At 38.5% G+C, this 18,895-nt stretch overlaps 1 protein-coding gene across 2 annotated transcripts in view; it reads left to right on the top strand.

Annotated features, from left to right (window-relative positions):
- Window positions 1–18,895, top strand: part of CTNNA1 (catenin alpha 1) — a 169,225-nt gene that overhangs the window by 118,882 nt on the left and 31,448 nt on the right. For both annotated transcript variants that reach the window (XM_065918642.1, XM_065918643.1), the window contains exons 8-10: window positions 871–951; window positions 2,105–2,257; window positions 15,506–15,598. In XM_065918642.1, coding sequence (XP_065774714.1) covers window positions 871–951; window positions 2,105–2,257; window positions 15,506–15,598 — 327 coding nt within the window. The remainder of the gene's footprint in view (window positions 1–870; window positions 952–2,104; window positions 2,258–15,505; window positions 15,599–18,895) is intronic.

Raw genomic sequence — 18,895 nt, forward strand, 5'->3', positions numbered from 1 at the left:
CTGGGCATTTTGTAAAGAAAAGCTTTTAATATATTTCATAGTTTAACCTGATGTCTTACAAGGTATTTCTAAGCACATGTCTAGCTAGCTCTACCTGGGGTAACTACCTTTGTCCCTTTTCTTAAAACTACCATCAATTTTGTCTGCTTAGAATGTTCCCCAAGGCAAATGTCCACTCAACCCCCTGCCCTCTTAAGAAATGCTGGTTTATATACCTCTCTCAGAGTGGCCAATATGTTCTTTTCTATGCAATACAATTGCATTAAGCTTAACCTAGACATTTTAAATAATCTTACAAAGCGTTCTTATTTGGCCTATATGATATACAATATTAACTGAAGTAATCTTATAAAGCACTCTTTTATTTGAACTGTATAAAATACATTATAAACTCTTATCCATCATGATGCATCTTTCTTTTAAAACCTATTGTTTCACATTGTTTTAGTGCCAGGTGCCATCTTTCACATTTTGACGTTCCTCATATCTTAAGAGTTCATCAAAATCAGATATTACCTTTTTTTGCCTGCAGTTCAAGGAGAACTGGTTCATTAATGAAATTGTTGTATGCTGAACCTTGAATTAAAATATACATTTACTTTTTCCAGCAGAACCTTAAGCGAAAGTCTTGCCTTTTGGCTTCTCTTGTTTTGGCAAAACTCCCTCAGTTTCCATCATGAAATAATATGGAGCCTAAGAGTTGTAAAATTAGGTTTTTATGAACAAAGCCACATGGTGCTCTCCTCACTATATCCCAACTTGGGGCTTAAAAAAAATTGATTTTTCAATGTTGATTTGAACTTAGTTATTGACTACCATTAAATTTTCTTATAAATTACTGTAATGTGCATCTCTTTCCTTGTTTTCCAGGCTGGACGTAAAGAAAGAAGTGATGCACTCAATTCTGCAATAGATAAGATGACCAAGAAGACCAGAGACCTGCGTAGGCAGGTAAGCTGAGAGAAGTGCTGATTACTTCCCCAAGTTCTTGGTTTTGTTGTTTTGGTTAGAATTCCAACAAATACTTTCTTGAATTAAAGGGTGACTTTAATTAAAGGGTGACTTTTCACAGGAAATTTGACTGTTTTGTTGCTAATAAGCTTCTAAATGGCTACTAAAATCTCCTGGGGACCTAGAATAATACAGTCCTGGAATGGACTGAATAAATTGTGCTGTAAAAATGATGCTCAGGTAAGAAAATCAATTTAAAATGACTTGGGGACCTCAGAAAATACCCTGAAAGATCTTGTGATGTTAACTTACAAACAGTAGAGATAGAAATTGAAATTACATATTTGACTTGCCCCTTTCTGATTTTGATTCTTGGTGAAGATGTGTTTCTAGTTACAAATATGCTGAGTATAGAGTTATTTGGGGCTCTCAGTTTTCTGAGTTTGTAAGTACAGACATCTTTCTCTTCATTTAATGTTAAAGAATTTCATTAACATTTTGGGAGCAAATTGAGTATTAGCCTTTAAAAAAAAGATAGGATTGAATTTGTAAAGCAACGTTAAGACTTAAAAAGAAGTTGTAATACAAACAATTTCCAGACTTAGTGGAGAAATATTTTATTGTTCATGTCTGATATAAAGCAAAATTAAAGATGGAATGTAGCTACCCATCATCCTTTTGGTAAAGTAATACCACAAATGGTTATAAAGGTAACTTTTCAGTTTTAGGGTTCATAGTGTACTAACCCTATTCAGAAAGTGCTAACACCCTCTCCCTTCTCATTTTTATTTAGCCAATTAGGCCAATTATATTCCAGGGCTATGTGCTAATTCAATCTAGAGCTCATTTCTGTTTTTTTTTTTATTACTCCTTTAAGATAGAAGCTTTAGTTTTGTAATTCTCAAGAAAAAAGGGTTTTATTTTGAAAACTGAGATTCTCTTGCTGAAATGCTTTAACTGTAGTATAAGCTATTATCTCTGCAGTTGTATTTCCTGTGCTGCAGATTATATAACTGCATGGCTTACATGAGGGGTTCTCATATAAGTGCAGCCAAACTGTCATGAATTTCCATTAGATTTAAAAGTGCAAGAGAAGAAAGCAATCTAGCTTTTTGGTAGAAACAAAATCAAATTTTTACAATTTAATTATTAGCTCCGCAAAGCTGTCATGGACCATGTTTCAGATTCATTTCTGGAAACCAACGTTCCACTTTTAGTATTGATTGAGGCTGCAAAGAATGGAAATGAGAAAGAAGTTAAAGAATATGCCCAAGTTTTCCGTGAACATGCCAACAAATTAATTGAGGTAAGTGTGTTAGCTGTTTTATTAACTATGGGTAACTTGGTGGTATGTGGTGATTTTTAACCATATTATTGAATCAGCTGAAGAATTTAGGGACTCATGTTATTTACAATATGTGTAAGACAAAAGTCCTTTGCATAATTACTTAAAACATCTATCCAAAACTACCATTTTGGTAAGTTTACGTTAATTATGTGCCTGATTAAATAAAAAATAGTCCCTATTCCTGGAATCTTAACATCTCCACTTAGTGTTAATGCAGATACAGATAGATCATGACATGCTTAATCTCAGAAGACACTGTAGAAAATAGTGACTAGAAGCTGGAGTTTCGAAGTCATACTGCCTGGGCTTGCATCTTGGCAAGTTACTGAATCCCTATGAATTCCATTTCTTATCTATAAAATGAGAATATACTAATGATGCCTATCTAAATATTATTTTGAGATTTAAGAGATGATGTGTGTCAAGTGTTTAACCTTTTGCCTGAGAACAGCCTCGGCTCCATCACCCTTTTTGGAAACTAAAGAAATTGAAAACTCCCTGGCCTTGAAGTGGTTAACACTTTACACTTCACTGCCAACGGCACAGGTTCAATCCCTGGTTGGGGAACTAAGGCCCCACAAGCCTTGTGAGGCAGCCACCACCTCCTGGCCCTAAAGAAAGAAGCAGCCCTAACATGCTACTAATTAGATATGTTTAAATGGTAGAAATCTGTATGTTAGTGTTGCTTTGTTAAGGTGATAAGAAGAAAGAGTAAGTTGCTATTTAATTTCCGGATAAGTTAGGCTTGCTCCTCCTACCTTTTGATTACTGAAATTATATTACTGTTTAATTGATTCATTATTATTATATTTCAAAAATTTGACACATAGTAAGTATAGGGCAAGTTATTTAATTTTGTAACCCGAATGTAAAACACCTAATATTTGGAGGAGGTATTCTATAGACCATTTGGTAAGTTGGTCATTATGTAACAACAGAAAATGAGCATTCTATGTAAAATGTGTTTCTTGTACACTTGGATATATAGTGACATTAGGCCAGGTTAATACTGTAAAATAGTCTAAGGAAAGTATCACTTATCACATTAAACATGTTACTAATTTTACATTGAGTTTTCTTTGAACATTGATCGTTATCCTTAACTGAATTAATTATGTACAAAATATGTAGGTCAGTCTTCTATTCAAGTTAATGATTCTGGCATTTGGTCCGAAGGCTTGCAGTTTGTGGGTCCATTAAGCATAATCTTTTCACAATAGTTGTATGACTGCATAAGATATAACGTCCAAATATACAAAGATTGTCTTCAGGAAACCAGCCTCCTGTAAGTAGCCTGCATCTCAGAAAGTGTGCCTGTGAGATAGGAAGCAAGGACACTGCCAGCCCACAGCCTGGGGTAACAGGCAGCTGTAGTGGCATGGGAAAGGGCATCTGAAAGGGTGTGGCAGGCTGAACCTTCAGGGTCTGTTCTTCAGCTGGAGGAAGGTCACTTTTTAAGGACTTGCTGTACAGTTCTCAGCCTCTCCATCCAGCAGAACTGACACTTGCTGAGCATCTGCTCTGTACCATGTATGGATGCAGTGCATGCAAATAGTGTACATTCCTCAGGTAAGGAAACTAAGACCTAGGGAAGTTAAGTAACTTACATCCCTCTTAGAATGAAGGCTGTGCCACTCGGACTCACTGGTGTAGTGGACAGCCTCATGCCCAGGAAGAAGCACTAGGTGGACCTGATGGCTTTGGAGAGCTTACTCTAGGAACTTTGTCCGTGCTCAAACTTTTTATTTCATTCTGAACTAACCAGGCGCCCAATAGTGTTCAGAGATATTCCCTGTCACAGCTCACTGCTGACTTTTTTTTCACCTCTCTCCCCTCTCAGTGACCTCCACCCCCACCATCCCCCACACATAATAATATATGTATATTAAGTGACACATAGCTTTTCATTGCTTGAGGCATAACCAAAGGCCTTGTAGTACCATTCTACAAACATTTAAATTGCTTTATGGTAATAGAGGTACTAAGATAAATAATTGCATGTGTGCATAAAAACAAAATGAATTTTTAAAGTGTTTGTTATGGAAGCCTCATATTCCTAATTCAAAGGTAACTTGATTCTTCAATGACAGGCCTTCTCCTCCCCACACTAGTACTTTTGTATTATAAGGAAACACTCAATTAGTGAGAGACTTGTTTTAAGCAAAGGTAAAATACTCCATAGTGATTATTTTGTTAATCTCCTGCCATCTTCCTTTCTTTTTATTAATTTCCCATCTTGAGTGAAATAAATGTCTGCAGGCCTGTTTTGGTTTTAGGGCCCTTTGCCGTTTTTTCCTGAGGGTTTGGAGGAAGTAGAGTGCTAAGTGAGAGTTGGGAAGGGCAGGTGTTGATTGGCCTCTGGCAGGAAAGGAAGAGCTCAGATTCTGCAGCCACTGAGAATTCTGCCAGATATTTTTGTTCTAAAATAATACAGTTCTGCCACTAACCACTTAGGATAGACTCCACAGGTAAAGGGCATAAAGCCCAGTAAGATTGTGCTCATTGTAGATGCCACCTGCAAATTAGGGGGTCCCTATCTCACCTGTACTTCAGACCCAACTGTGTATAAATTCGAGGGTTCCCATGACCAACTCACTCTCTGTTCACAAGATTGCCCTCATTACAAATGCCAGCTGCAAGTTTGGGGGTCCCCAGTCCACCCAATCTTCTGGTCAGCCAGCTACAAATTTGGAGGATTCCTTTGGCCCACTTCAGGTTCAGTAATTTGATAGAACAGCTCATAAAACCCAGGAGAGTGTTGTCATTATGACTCCCATTTTAATGTAAAGGATGCAAATCAGGACCATCCAAATGGAGAGACACAGAGGGTGAAGTATGGGAAGGTCTCAGAGACAGAGTTTCCTGTTTTCTCCCAATGAATCACCCTCCTGGCACATCGATGGTTCACCCGGGAAGCTCCACTGAGTTTCAGTGTCCAAAGATTTTATTGAAATTTCATTATGTAGGTGTGATTGATAGAATCCCTTCCTCCCCTAGACCTACATTTTTCCAGAAAGCCTCAGTCCTCTGTAATCACATGGTTGGCATTGGCCTCCTCTTCCTGAGTTGTCTCATTAGTCTAACATGTAGTGGCTCACCTCATTAGCATAAGTGATGAGTAGCAAAGCAGTCCTAAAATCTCCTGAGAATTCAGACGTAATCCAGTGCAAAGACCAGACCTTTCTTGACGGTACCACCTCCCCCATCTTGAAGGTACATGGAGTATATGGTTTTCAGTTAGCTTGCTCCCCAGCCATAAACACCACACAGAATGAGTGAGACAGGGCAGATTTGTGTGCCGCAGCTTTGTTGATCCTATTTGTGGCCAATTACCCAGTGATTTACCACTTGTCTTATCTGGTGTTCCTTGCATTGTTTTACTTTTTGCTTGAGGTTTGCCCTTGTGGAGCCTAGTTTTCTGATTGAGACCATCTCTTCTCTATAAAGTAAGAGGTCCTTTCTCATAGAAGTATTGAAGAAGTCCCTTTGGTGTGTAAATCCTGTTCTGTTTAATACCCATGCATTGGCACTTACCCTTTCTTAGACTCCTTCAGCAGTGGGATACTCCCTTTTTCCAGAGGCATCACATTCCACTGGTGGATTCTCTGGTTGTAGGAATAGGGGGGCGACAGTCGTCTTCTCTGTAACTACCCCTGTCCATCTTTTTGTTGCTGTGCACAAGTGAATTGAGAGGAGCTATAAGTGTAAAATACACACCTGATTTCAAAGATATGATATGGAAAAAGAATGTACTTAACAGATATCATTCAGTTTGGTTCAGTCGCTCAGTCATGTCCGACTCTTTGCAATCCCATGAACCGCAGCACGCCAGGCCTCCCTGTCTGTCCATCACCAACTCCTGGAGTCCACCGAAACCCATGTCCATCAAGTCAGTGATGCCATCCAACTATCTCATCCTCTGTCATCCCCTTCTCCTCCTGCCCTCAGTCTTTCCCAGCATCAGGATCTTTTCCAATGAGTCAGCTCTTCGCATCAGGTGGCCAAAGTATTGGAGTTTCAACTTCAACATCAGTCCTTCCAATGAACACCCAGGACTGATCTCCTTTAGGATGGACTGGTTGGATCTCCTTTCAGTCCAAGGGATTCTCAAGAGTCTTCTCCAACACCACAGTTCAAAAGTATCAATTCTTTGGCTCTCAGCTTTCTTTATAGTCCAGCTCACATCCATACGTGACCACTGGAAAAAACATAGCCTTGACTAGATGGACCTTTATTGGCAAAGTAATGTCTCTGCTTTTAAATGCTGTCTATGTTGGTCATATGGAGAAGGCAGTGGCTCCCCACTCCAGTACTCTTGCCTGGAAAATCCCATGGACGGAAGAGGCTGGTAGGCTGCAGTCCATCGGGTCGCTATGAGTTGGAGACGACTGAGTGACTTCACTTTCACTTTTCACTTTCACACATTGGAGAAGGCAATGGCAACCCACTCCAATGTTCTTGCCTGGAGAATCCCAGGGACGGGGGAGCCTGGTGGGCTGCCGTCTGTGGGGTCGCACAGGGTCAGACACGACTGAAGTGACTTAGCAACAGCAGGTTGGTCATAACTTTCCTTCCAAGGAATAAACATCTTTTAATTTCATGGCATTAACTTTTTAATTGATTACATGTTGAAATGTATTATCTTGAGTTTAAATATTGTTTTTTCTAACCTCACCTCCTAATGTGGCTCACATTGTATTTCTGTTGGACGGCACTAGTCTAGATGATTTCCTCAGACCTTTGAGAGGCTCTCTTCATTTTGCCTCTTGTCTGAATGCTCTCTACTAAAGTGCCAGCCCTTGTCAAACACTTGTTCCATGGGTGGGTGGATGGACGAAGTCAGACTGCCAAAGCTGCCATTGAGCAGTGACCTCACAGTCAGCCAGCCACAGGTTTTGTCTTCAGAGGTGCTGCTGCTCAGGTCCATCTTCTCAGTTCTGGTCTTTGTGGGGGCAGTTGGGTTTTTTTTTTTTGACTCTCTCTGTTTTGACACTCATCCAGAATAAATTTCTTAGATTCAGTCTAGTGTTCTATCTGTCAAGACTATTGCTGGCTTTACTGTTAATATTATTGACAACACCTTCCAAACTTGTCATTTCTTTCTTTTTAAAAAAATAAGCATATCTTTTCTCCTTTTATCCAATCTGATGTTCATAAAATATTGTCTGAGACAAGGCATAGGATAGAACCTTTCAGGTTGCCACTAGAAATCATTGTGTTGATTGTACAATTCTTTGTATATAGTTTACCACTCAATCAGTTACAAATACCTTAATTTTTGTCCCCCCAATAAAAAAATGTAAAAAGGTTATGCCTTAATCTGGGATGTCATGTAAAGTTGCTTTGAATGTATTCATGGTTTCTGAGTAGTATTAGGGATAGCATTCACTGAGAAATGGGAACCTTTTATGGTATCTTCTCTGTACACCACATTTTGAAAATATGAGATTAGTTTGAAGAATAAAAACCATCTACTGACTCTTGAGATTTTAGGAGCAGAAGTGAATTTCTCCAGCTCCTCTGTGTGGGCATAGTGTTTGGAAGGTTGTATGGTGCCTGCTGCCTACCATATCCTTATTAAATGACTTTATGATTTTACTGGAAAAAGCAAATAACACTGTTTGCTTTGTGACTGCTCTTATTTTCTCAGGGTCTAACTAAGACCCTGATGCCGCACTACAGTTGTCAGTGGGATCTGTTAGCTCCACACATTGTATTGAGTTCCTTTTCTTAGGTGAAGGGTACATAAAGGTTGTGTGTCTCAAGGTCAGTGAGTAGGGGAGCAGCAGCTAAGGGTCCGTATTGATGAGCTGGTGACCCTTCTCACCACCATTTTCTTCTATAATGGAACATAGAGCCTGAGGACTTGTCTTTCATCTGTTTATGAAAGGGCATGGCTATGCTTCATAATAACAGTAACACCTTTTCTGCCTGATTTTCTCCCATATCAAGTTAATGATTTCTTTATGTTGCTTGTCAGTTTAGTGTATTGAGGTGAAAAATTTGTTTTCTGTCAGAAATATTAACCTTTTTGTCATTAGTGCAACATCCATGTGTCCTTTTTAATTGCCTCATTCTTTGCCTACCTCCTTTGCTGTGAGCAGCTTAATAACTAAAGAGGAATCAGTTTTCCCTTTTTAATTTTGCTGTCTTCTGGGTCCTTTTTCAGTTTCAAGAATTGAGAGTGAAATAGGAAAAATAGAGTTCATGAAATCTTGCCTATAAAAACTATCATTTAGTATCCCTTTCCCCTCATCCCCAGACATTGTATTAAAACAGGCCTCTTATTATAATGAACTTGCTACAATAAGATAGTGTTTCATTCACTGTCTTCTGAATTAAGAACCAAAAAGTAAACACATTTGGTACAATTTTGAGCTGGATTATCATTACTTGTTATGCCACTCCCCCAGTACCCCCACCCCCAACCCCCAGTCCAAGTATTTCCCATTTTCTGGGACTTCATAGGGTATGATTTTATTGGCTTGAAATGTGTATTTTAACTGCAAATTGAGTGATCTGCATTGTAACTTTTATTCTGCAGTGTGCGGACAAGTGACCTTGAAGAAGCCTCTGTAAGGAGCATTTGAATTAAACAATGACCTTATACAGTTTACCTGTGACATCTTGGATATTTTCTCAGTATCTCTGTACAATACTGTAGGCTGAAATTCTTGCACATGGCAAATCAAATGAAGCTTCAATTTTCTAGTACTGTAGGATGTTTGCATGAAAGCAGTGGTATTCTTGGGGGAGAATGCTGACCTTGAAATTAGGAAAAACTTCCTAAGCATATTAAGCTTGATTTTCTCACATTTTCAAGGGTGTGCAATTTCAGATAAATGGAGTGTGTAAGACAAAAGTGTCTTGCATGTACTATTTTAACACCTTAACCCCAAACAAGCTTTTTTGGCTGAACTTAACCACCTACTCAAATTTTGGGATGGTCTGGTGAAGGCGATGGATGCATTGTGTTCTTAAGAAGCATTGAGAATCTCTTCTCTTGGAGCCTTGGTAGGAACGATTAAGGAAGCGCTCTGCTTCAGAAAAGAGTGTAATCCTGTTGCCTCACCAGTAGAGTTGGTGGACTGCTGTTTAGACAGGTACCATTCCTAGCTTTACTGACTGATTATTCAGGAGATTAGACAGAAATAGGGAACTTTTTCAAGTGGTCCATATAGTAACACGTAAATGGAAATGATGACAGTTTCATCTGAGTGGTTATCTATACATGAAAAGCTTTTAAAAAATATCAAATAACAAAACTGTCTAAAATAGTTTATGATGTTTTAGTAAATTCACAGTTTCAAATCCTGTTACCAGAGATCCTTACATTTATATCCTGCCTCTTCTTAAAATTTGATTTGGTATGGCTCATTTTGAACAAAAACGTAAGATAAAGGTAGATGTTGAAAATCAGGATGCAGATGAGAAGTAATACACTTCTCATGTAACTATAATTGCCATCCTTCTGTTTTGTTGTGGCATTGCACTCCTGGTAGCGTGGAGGAAAGGAAGAAACACAATTGGTTGTGTAGTTTTTGTCTTTAGAATGGAGGAAGTATACCCACTTTTTCATGGGAAATAAGCCTATTGTAAGTAAAAAATATCCTAATGTGGGACTTTGACATAAAGAACAGGGAATGAATTAATAGATAGGGCCCTCAATATTTTAGTAATAAATGTAGTGGCAGGTACCATGCATTTTTTTTTTCCTCCTTGTAAATTCCCTCTAAAAAGGCAAGGTCATAACATTCAGTTTACACCAAGTTGAGTCCAAACATGTGTTATTTGGTGAGGGGCTAAACCAGTGCTTGTCCTTCAGCCTCCCTGTGAAAATATTAGGGGAACTAAGGGGTTGTGAGTCCAGTGCTTTCTTCCTGATCACCCCAGTGTAGCTTTCTTTCGTTTTTAAAATAATGTTCAATGCTTCTGTTTCTTTGTGTTTTAAATGAGTCCTGTAAATAGCGTAAGTTTAGTTATTGTTACTCAGGTTAGTAGGGGTTTTGTTGTTGTTTATTACGGAGTTTTGTTCACTGAAGTGTGGCATGACATGTGGATTCATTCTTACCACTTTTTCTTCTCTCTTTCTTTTTAACTCACTGCTTTCATCCCTCCTCTATTTCTGACTCTATTTTTCTCTTTTGGATTGGTTGAGTCCTCCCACTTCTTCCTATTTTTTTAACCTCCTCTTCTTGTTTGGAAATCATACACTGTTTTACTAGTAGCAACTCTAGATGTTTTAAGCATGTATGTTTAACTCAGAGGTTGAGGTTAGTCAGTATCTTTTTCTCCTTCTGAAACAGTATGAGAATCTTAGAATGCTTTAACGTTAGTTATTCTCTAACTTAAATATTCTTGTACAGTATTTCATTTCTCTAAATTTTTAACCCCATGAGTTAGACACCGTTGGTGTTTTTTAATAACTTATTTAAACTTTGCATAAATTTTAACTCGATATCATATTTTCATTGCTTCTCATTTCTTCTTGGACATTAAACCTTATGGGATTGTTTCCTTTCCCTGAAGCATCTTTGTATGAAACACCTTTAGTTGAGGCAGGAAAGATCTGTCTGGAATAAGTGCTCTGAGATTGTTTTTGGTTTTGTTCTGTCTTAATTTTTTATTTTGTCTTAATTCTTGAAAAAATACAGTAGCTTATTGGCTGTATAATCCTAGGATGATTTCTACCCCACTACTCTCTTCAGGGATTTGAAGGTATTATTACCCTGTCTCTGGCTTCCATTGTTGCTGTTGAGAAAGCAACAGGCATCTCACTGAGCTTTCTTTGTAGATAATTTGTTTTTACTTTTGGGCTGTTTTTAAAATTTTGACTTTGTTCTAAAGCTTTACTTCAGTGTGTCAGAGTGTAAATTTCTTTTTATTTACTCTGCTTAAAATGTCTTCCCAAATCTGAAAATTTTTTCATTGTCACCTACCTCTCTGAGTATGGCCTCTTCCCCTTTCTCCATGTATCCCCTCCTGAAATTGTCACAGTAGTAGACAGTCCCAATTTATCTTGCATGTATCTTAATTTATGGATTCCGTGTCATGAAAATGTCTTGGTTTTCCTGAATAATTTCATCAGTTTGACTTTCCAGATTAATAATTCTCTTTTCAGCAGTGTCTTGTCAGTATTATTTTAAATTTCTAGAAATGGTAGTCATTATTACTTTCCTCTTGATATTCTATTTTGATCCTTCTCAAGTCTGCCTAGTTATTTTTGAGTGTGTTTTTCCTTTTCTATATTTTGTATACTTTGTTATTTCTGTTAATGTAAAAAGAACATTTTTTAATACTCTACTTTTGATTGTTTGATTATTTGTAGTCATGGATCCGATTACACAGTTCTTTTGCTTACTTTTGCCCAAGATCCCTATTTCCTTGTATGAAAGTGAAAGTAAAAATTGTTCAGTCGTGTCTGACTCTTTCCCACCCCGTGAACTGTAGTCTGTGGAATTCTCCAGACCAGAATACTGGAGTGGGTAGCCTTTTCCTTCTCCAGGGGATCTTCCCAACCCAGGGATTGAACCCAGGTCTCCCTCATTGCAGATGGATACTTTACCAGCTGAGTTTGGTGGGTTCACATTTCTGGTATTTCACATGTGGGAGTTCTTTGAGACCTGGGTTTAGATTACCTTCCATCACTGAAAATTTCCATTTATATTTACTTCTGCCAGTTGCTTATAGATACTAATACATGATTGAGGTATAATTTATAGACCATAAAATTCACCCATTTTAAGTGTACAGTTCAGTTGTTTGTACTAAATTTACGTAACTGTGCAGTCATCATCATAGTCCAGTTCGGAGCTTTCCTATCATCCCTGTGTGCTTCACTTTGGGGTAAGCTATCTTATTCCTCCTGATAATACCATCAAAAGGCCCTTCTCTGGAAATTGGAAAGTTAGAAGCTTAACCTCTGCTCCATCATCATTTCTTCTGTGGGTTTGGAAATGATTGTTAAAAAATTTCTTGAGTGGTTCTGATATTTATATGATGTGCAATTGGGACTTCTCTCTTCCTATATGGCAAGTTTAGAAAAGTTGATTTTATTATTATTTTGAATTTTTTTGAGAGTACAGATAGCTTAACCATTTTTAAAGAAGAAATCTCAGGTGATAGCTTGGCCTAAAACCATGTAGCAAGTGATGTAGGTTTTGAGCTTCAACTTTATGGCCTGCTACTCAGCTTGTGGGGTCATTACTTAGACTTAACAGCTTCCTGTTTCACAGTTCTTCTCACTTGTTTCACCTCCACAATAGGTATAGACTACTATGAGAATAAGTCATTAATTTATTACTAAGAACAAAAAGAAATCTCCTTTTTCTTCCTGTAAAGGTTCCAGGTTAAGGGGCAGTGGGAAGCAACTTGTGTTTGACTTAAATTTTAAATTTATTTAAAGTCATTAACACATGTATAACAGGAAAATTTGTCATAATGATATAGTTTTTCTGCCTTATAACTTTGCTTAATAACTTTTATTTAAATAAGTTCTGGAGCTTTTCTCAGTGTCTGAAAAGTTGTCTTTTCTGTCATGTACAGATGTCATATTTGTTGATTTTACACAGCTTGGCTGTGACAATTTTTTTCCACACAGCACAAATTATACTAAAACCAGCAAAAGCCCAGGGCTGTTTTTTTGGGTAGTTGAAAGTTTTCTGAAATGTTGTGCTTGTCTGCAAGGTCCACACTTAAATGGAATAGGCAGAGGTAGTGCAGAAGCGGCGTCACAATTTCAAAGGTGGGAGTCATAGTGTCAGTCTTAGCCTCTCTCTTAGATTAGCGGGAATCACAGACATTTAAATTATTAATACATGAAGTTACCGTGGTTGCAAAGGTAAGACAATTTATTCCCAGAGCAAATTAAAGACTCATCACTCTCCAAAGTCTCAGCTCTGTTAGGTTCTCTATGGAAGTCAGCTGGTTTGAGTGTTTTTAATTCAGACTTTAGAAACTTCTTCAGTCTAGTTAGCTGCTATCCAAATTTCTAGAGCCCCATAGAGATTATTTAGGAAGCCCCTTCCCTCATACCCAGCTTTCGTGGCAGTCAAGCCTAGCGCTATTATATGAATTTAGCTTCTAAGAGAGCTGTGGTTGAGATGTTGCATTTGCACATTTGTCATTGTTAGAAGTGAGTAGCCCTGTCCCTGGAGGGTGAATTGAAGCTCATTCATCTGGAGAAGACTGTCAGTGACAGGCGCCCGCTTCCTCCTCCCAGGGCAGGCGGGGTGGCCTCCTGAAACAGGCAGTGTACTCTTGTAGAAGATTACTGCTTCAACAGTACATCAGAAACACTTTAATGTTTTAAAATAAAGAATCAGTCTTCCATAACTTTTGTTAGGATTTGTGTCGGAAAACAGGAATGATGGTATAGAGAATTAAGCCATTTCAGCTTCAGATAATACTTATTGTAATCCTTTGTTTCTTAACTTAAATATTTTTCTGAGTTTTACAGATTCATAAAATTGGGAGAATATAGAATTGTGTGGTGGCTAGAGAGCTGAAGGCAGAAACAGTGACAGACCTTCCTGAATCTAACATTTGACTGGCCTCCTAAAATGGTGGGCATGGGGCGGGACCAGGGGTCTTTGTTAGTCCCAAATTGCTAATTCAGTCATCAGCCTCCAATTTTATATTTGGTTTCAAAATGCCAATTCTTAAGGCAGTGAAGCAGTAGAAGCTATGGTTTTGTAAACACTTCTAATTAAAGCTTTCTCCTTTGGTAGAGCACCATAAAATGTATATTTGAGGAATAACATTTGTAAAAGTTTTATGTCATATTTTGCAGCACTTTAAAGCAAACAAATAGAAATCAACAATCAGTTCTATAGGTTGTCATCATGAATAAAAGTGCCTCTTTGCTCAGGTCCAGTTGACACTGGAAAGTGGAATTGTAACCTTCAGGGAGTGTAAATGTTACTTCTTTTTGTGATTTTGAAGGCCCTACACATTAAAATCGGACTTAATTTTCTTTTTCCATAATTTTTGTGTTTAAATTGCATGTTCTTTTGTTTCTCCTTATGATTAAGCATTGCAGGATTCTAGTTATGATAGTTAGCATTCTTATAGAAAGCTGATAATCCCTAGCTGTAACACTGCAAGCAACAGTAATGGTATATAATTTTTCTTGTGCCTCTGTGTGCATAACTTGGGTGGAGCAGTGAAAATCAAAGGTTATTGCCATTGCCCTTGTTTACTCTGGCATTTTAAGTTCTCAGAGTGTGCCTCTGATACTCAACTGCCTACGCGTCTATCATTCATAACTCAGTTTGCAACTGGGGAGAAGATATCTCTTAGCACCATGTATTCAGTTGGTCCTTGGTATTGCCAGCAGAATTGGCAAGCCTATTTATTTAGAAACATGGATAAATGATCATGGCCCTAGCAGCCACTACAGAGCAATATTCAGCACAGCCAGAGCTTCAGCAGAGGAAATATGACACAACTTGGAAAGATTGTTTCTGGCCACCTGAGTAGTGTCATTGAGGCAGGTGGATGGGAAGGTAAAGATTTTAGTTCAAACGAAGCAGTATCATTCAGGAAAGAGTCCAGCTGTCAATGCTTTTAAGAAACCAGTTGAAGGACAGTTTTGCTCTTAACTATGGGATATCATCTATGTTTCTTTTTCCATTTCTTATGAGGATGACCTTAAGTCCATCTCAATGTGTGAATGGTGTTCTTTTTTATTTGAAAAATAGCCTCACATTCAAATAAAACTCATCTTGACTTTAAGTATCCATTCACCTGTCAAATGAGAACAGCAATTTAGAATTTCGATTCCCTTCCTTCAGGAATAGCTGCACAATACATTTTTATTGTAGTTGAGGGTACTAGTGATTCTTTGGTGCCTCGGTTCCTTAGCTTTCCTCACATCACTGCTCACACCAGCAGACCCTTGTTCTCAGGTTACTGTATAGGGAGGTTAGAACCCATGTAAAACTGGTGAGTTACAAGCCCTAGGATCTCTCAGGGTTTTGCCACCAACTTACAGTTTGACGTATGTTAGGAGTCTGTTTAATTTCCTTAGCACAGAGCTAAAAAATTTGTCCTCATAAGCAGGTAATCAGTCTGTGAGAAATAAAACACCTTTGGTGCTTTTTTCATTTGTTCTCTAAAGGTCAGGGATGGAGTAGATGTACATTTGTTTTCCTTTCCAGTCAAAAGAGAAAAATCTTCAAAGATCTTTTTTATCTTTTCTTCTAGGTTGCCAACTTGGCCTGTTCCATCTCAAACAATGAAGAAGGTGTAAAGCTTGTTCGAATGTCTGCAAGCCAGCTAGAAGCCCTCTGTCCTCAGGTAACGTACAACCAGCAGTGTTTAAGCTATCACCAAATTGGATTTGGGTTATTAAAGTGGAAATGAATTTTATTTTATGTTTCATTTTTAGGATCTTAGATAGAAGCCTTGAGGACAAAATACTGATCACAGTCCATGTAGAGAAATGTATGTTTAACTTCCAGTGATATTTCCTTAAGGCATCACGTGTTACTGTCTCCACTTCATTTAAAATGTAAAGCCTTTTTCACTGCTGGCAAACGGAGGGCAGGCAGTGGCCATTCCTAAGGGCCTTTCTAAGGGACGGCCACCTGCAACATGTGGTAGTCCTGGCATCAGAATTGTTACCCCATGAGCCTGAAAAGATAACTGCTGCCCACCCACACTCCATCTTTATGCCCAGTGTTTGGATCTTGTTAGAGGGTGTGAGATTCAAGAACTGGAAGCCTTAATCTGCTGTGTTCTGAAGTACCCTTATGATACAGATACTAATAACGTATTTCAGCCAACTACTGGTAAAACTTGAGAACTTTTCTCCATTTCTAATGGCATATTGTAAGGCTGGTGATGAGGCTAGGTTAAGCATCTGGGGCTTTAGAAAGACTCTGAAGCACGCAGAAGAATGCTTGTTTTGTTAAATATTAGATGAGCTGCTCCCTCCCGTGAGGTGTGCTGATCCTGTTTGTGTGGCTGGATACTCCATGCCTCTCACAGGGGTTTCTGAGTAGTGTCAATGCTGTTTTGGTGGAAGAGGTTGCCTCTCCAGTTTCTCAGGCAGAGAATGGTCATGGGCATACTCTGAAGATTTACATTAAACCTCTTTCTAAATGTCCTGCCAGATGACATTGACCACAAATAAAGAGGAATAAACCAAGGGAACTAGAGTATAAGAGATCACAGCAATGAAGTTTCTGTGTTATGCTTGCCACCAGCTTTAAGATACGCCGTAACCATTACTTTGGCTCTTTCCTATGCATGATTCCTGACCAAAATAAGTAAAGACTGGTGATTAATCTGGAATTCTGACTGGTACTCAGGTTAATTAGGGCATTTGTTCTCATTCTCAACTATGTGGGTTAGTTTGCAAATGAAAGTTGCTTCCTCTGGATGTTAGTGTGTTGGGTCAGCTGTGGATCCACATGATCTGATCAACGTTTCCTCAGCTTTAATCTAGTCATTAAGTCTGTTTGGCCAGTCAGTAGCTGTACAAATAATAAGCACAGTGAATTTAATCACTTCCAGAAGGTTCATGGATGATCAAGTTGTATGAAATAAATTTAGAGCAGATTTTACAGACTTGGCATTCTTTTCTCAGGCTTGCCATATCACCCTATCATTGCTTTATTTTTAATGCCTTTGGTTCTCCATTTGATTTTTAAATGCTTGAAAAGCGACAATGCTTTCACATGTCGGCTGAAACAGATGGTAACATACGCTGATCACACCTACTAAGAGTATTTATATAAATGATCTTAAAGCCTCGAAAAAGAGAGTCTAGTAGATTCTAATAAGAGTGATGGTGTACATAAGTCACGTTTGGCTGGGACTTGTTGCCCAGGCTTTAGGTTGCATCAGAAAGCATCTTTTCTCCCTTTCTTTTGTAGTTTATTTCTCCTACTACAACAGACATCAGGACAATACCCAGATGATGCCTGATTGGGTATAGAAAGAAAAGAAAGTGAATTCACTCAGCTGTGTCCGACTCTTTGCGACCCCATGGAGTGTAGCCTACCAGGCTCCTCCGTCTGTGGAATTTTTTAGGCAAGAGTACTGGAGTACCATTAGTTGCCATTAAGTGTATGTCCTCGATAAAAAGGTGTTACTTGGTGTGATTATTCTCCCAGATTCTCTCCCAGGCTCCTTCCTACCCTGGCTTGCAAACAGGGCTGGGCAGGTTCAATGACAGCAAATACAGCAGACATGGCAGGCACGGTAATGACAATCTGGATAGCAGGCGCCATTTATGAATGAGGTAACTGACTCCATTCTAGCTCACTGTCACTAGATTCTTTCTTTCTTTGTAAAGAGAAGTCCGCAATTCAGATTTTTTGTTAAGTTCCAATTTTAAAGGATTGGTAACTAAAATTTTGAAATTCTTTGAGGAGGGTAAAACAGATTTCTGAGCACTGCATCTCACCTGCCCTGGCCCTTCGTACTCGAAGGACCTGTCCTTTAAGGTGGCTAATGACTGTCCCTCTCTGCAGCCTGGTATGGGCAGGCATGACTGGCTTTGTTTGATAAACCCTAGGCAAGCTAATCAACTTGAATAAACTAGTTAGTTAATTCACCAGTAGTTTAACATGGTGTTTAATATGCTGTAGCATGTAGACAGTATTAAAGTGTATGTTTCTTTGAGGCTACTGTCAGCATCCGTCCACCATATAGAATATGTGTTGGGTTTTTCCAGTCTCTCTTTATGTTTCATACCCATACTGCTGCATTCAGGCAGCCCTGGCCCCTCTTTTGGGGGCTTTTCTGTGACCACACCTATAGTGTGGAGTTGGCTCCTAGACCTTACTGTTCCTTTCTGGAGGGGAGAGATGACAGATGGAACCTGTAGAGCAGTTTTCTTCCCCATCTTTCCATTCATCTAATAGATTAACTTTTGCAAATGGGAAATTCTGTTCTAAAGTACTAACTTTCTAGGAGTTAAGTGATTTTAACTTGAAATGTTTGTGGTATTAAAGCTGAGTTAAGACGAAGTAACCTGAAGGTGGATTTATTTTGTTGCTTGGGGGAGAAAAGCACCCACATTTTTTGGTGATTTACTATTGTCATGAGTAGGGAAGAAACTAGGTCAGCACTCTCTGCATTGCCTTCTGCTTTGTGTCTGCAATATCTCACTCTGTTTTCCAGAACAGGGACCTACCTCCATCTAAGCAGATAGCACCAGTCTCACATGCTCTTATCAGGGGAAAAAAAAATCAAACTGTTTTGGAAAAGGACTTGATTCTCCATATCATCTCACTCATGGTTGTGCTCAAGTCTTATTTCTTGGTAGCTGCTTAACAGATTTTCATTTTTCAGTTCATCCAGTGCTGGTCAAAACAAAATAGAAAAACCCTGCCAACAGCAGGTTTCTGACAATTGAGTCTTTAAAATCAGAGAAGGCCATTTTGGAGATGATTTCACTTATTTAATATTTTATTTTTCTTAGTTCATTATGGAAGAATGAGCATTGTACATTTAAGTTAATACAAATTTGGCAGTTTAATATTTCATATGGCTGGGTTTAATGCATGGCCTTTCTTGGAAATTTAAGCAAGGGTGAATCAAGTCTTTGAAGCTGCTGCTTTATCTACATTTTTTTGTCCTTTT

This window comes from Muntiacus reevesi, chromosome 1, assembly GCF_963930625.1.
Source record: "Muntiacus reevesi chromosome 1, mMunRee1.1, whole genome shotgun sequence".
Taxonomy (NCBI): Eukaryota; Metazoa; Chordata; class Mammalia; order Artiodactyla; family Cervidae; genus Muntiacus; species Muntiacus reevesi.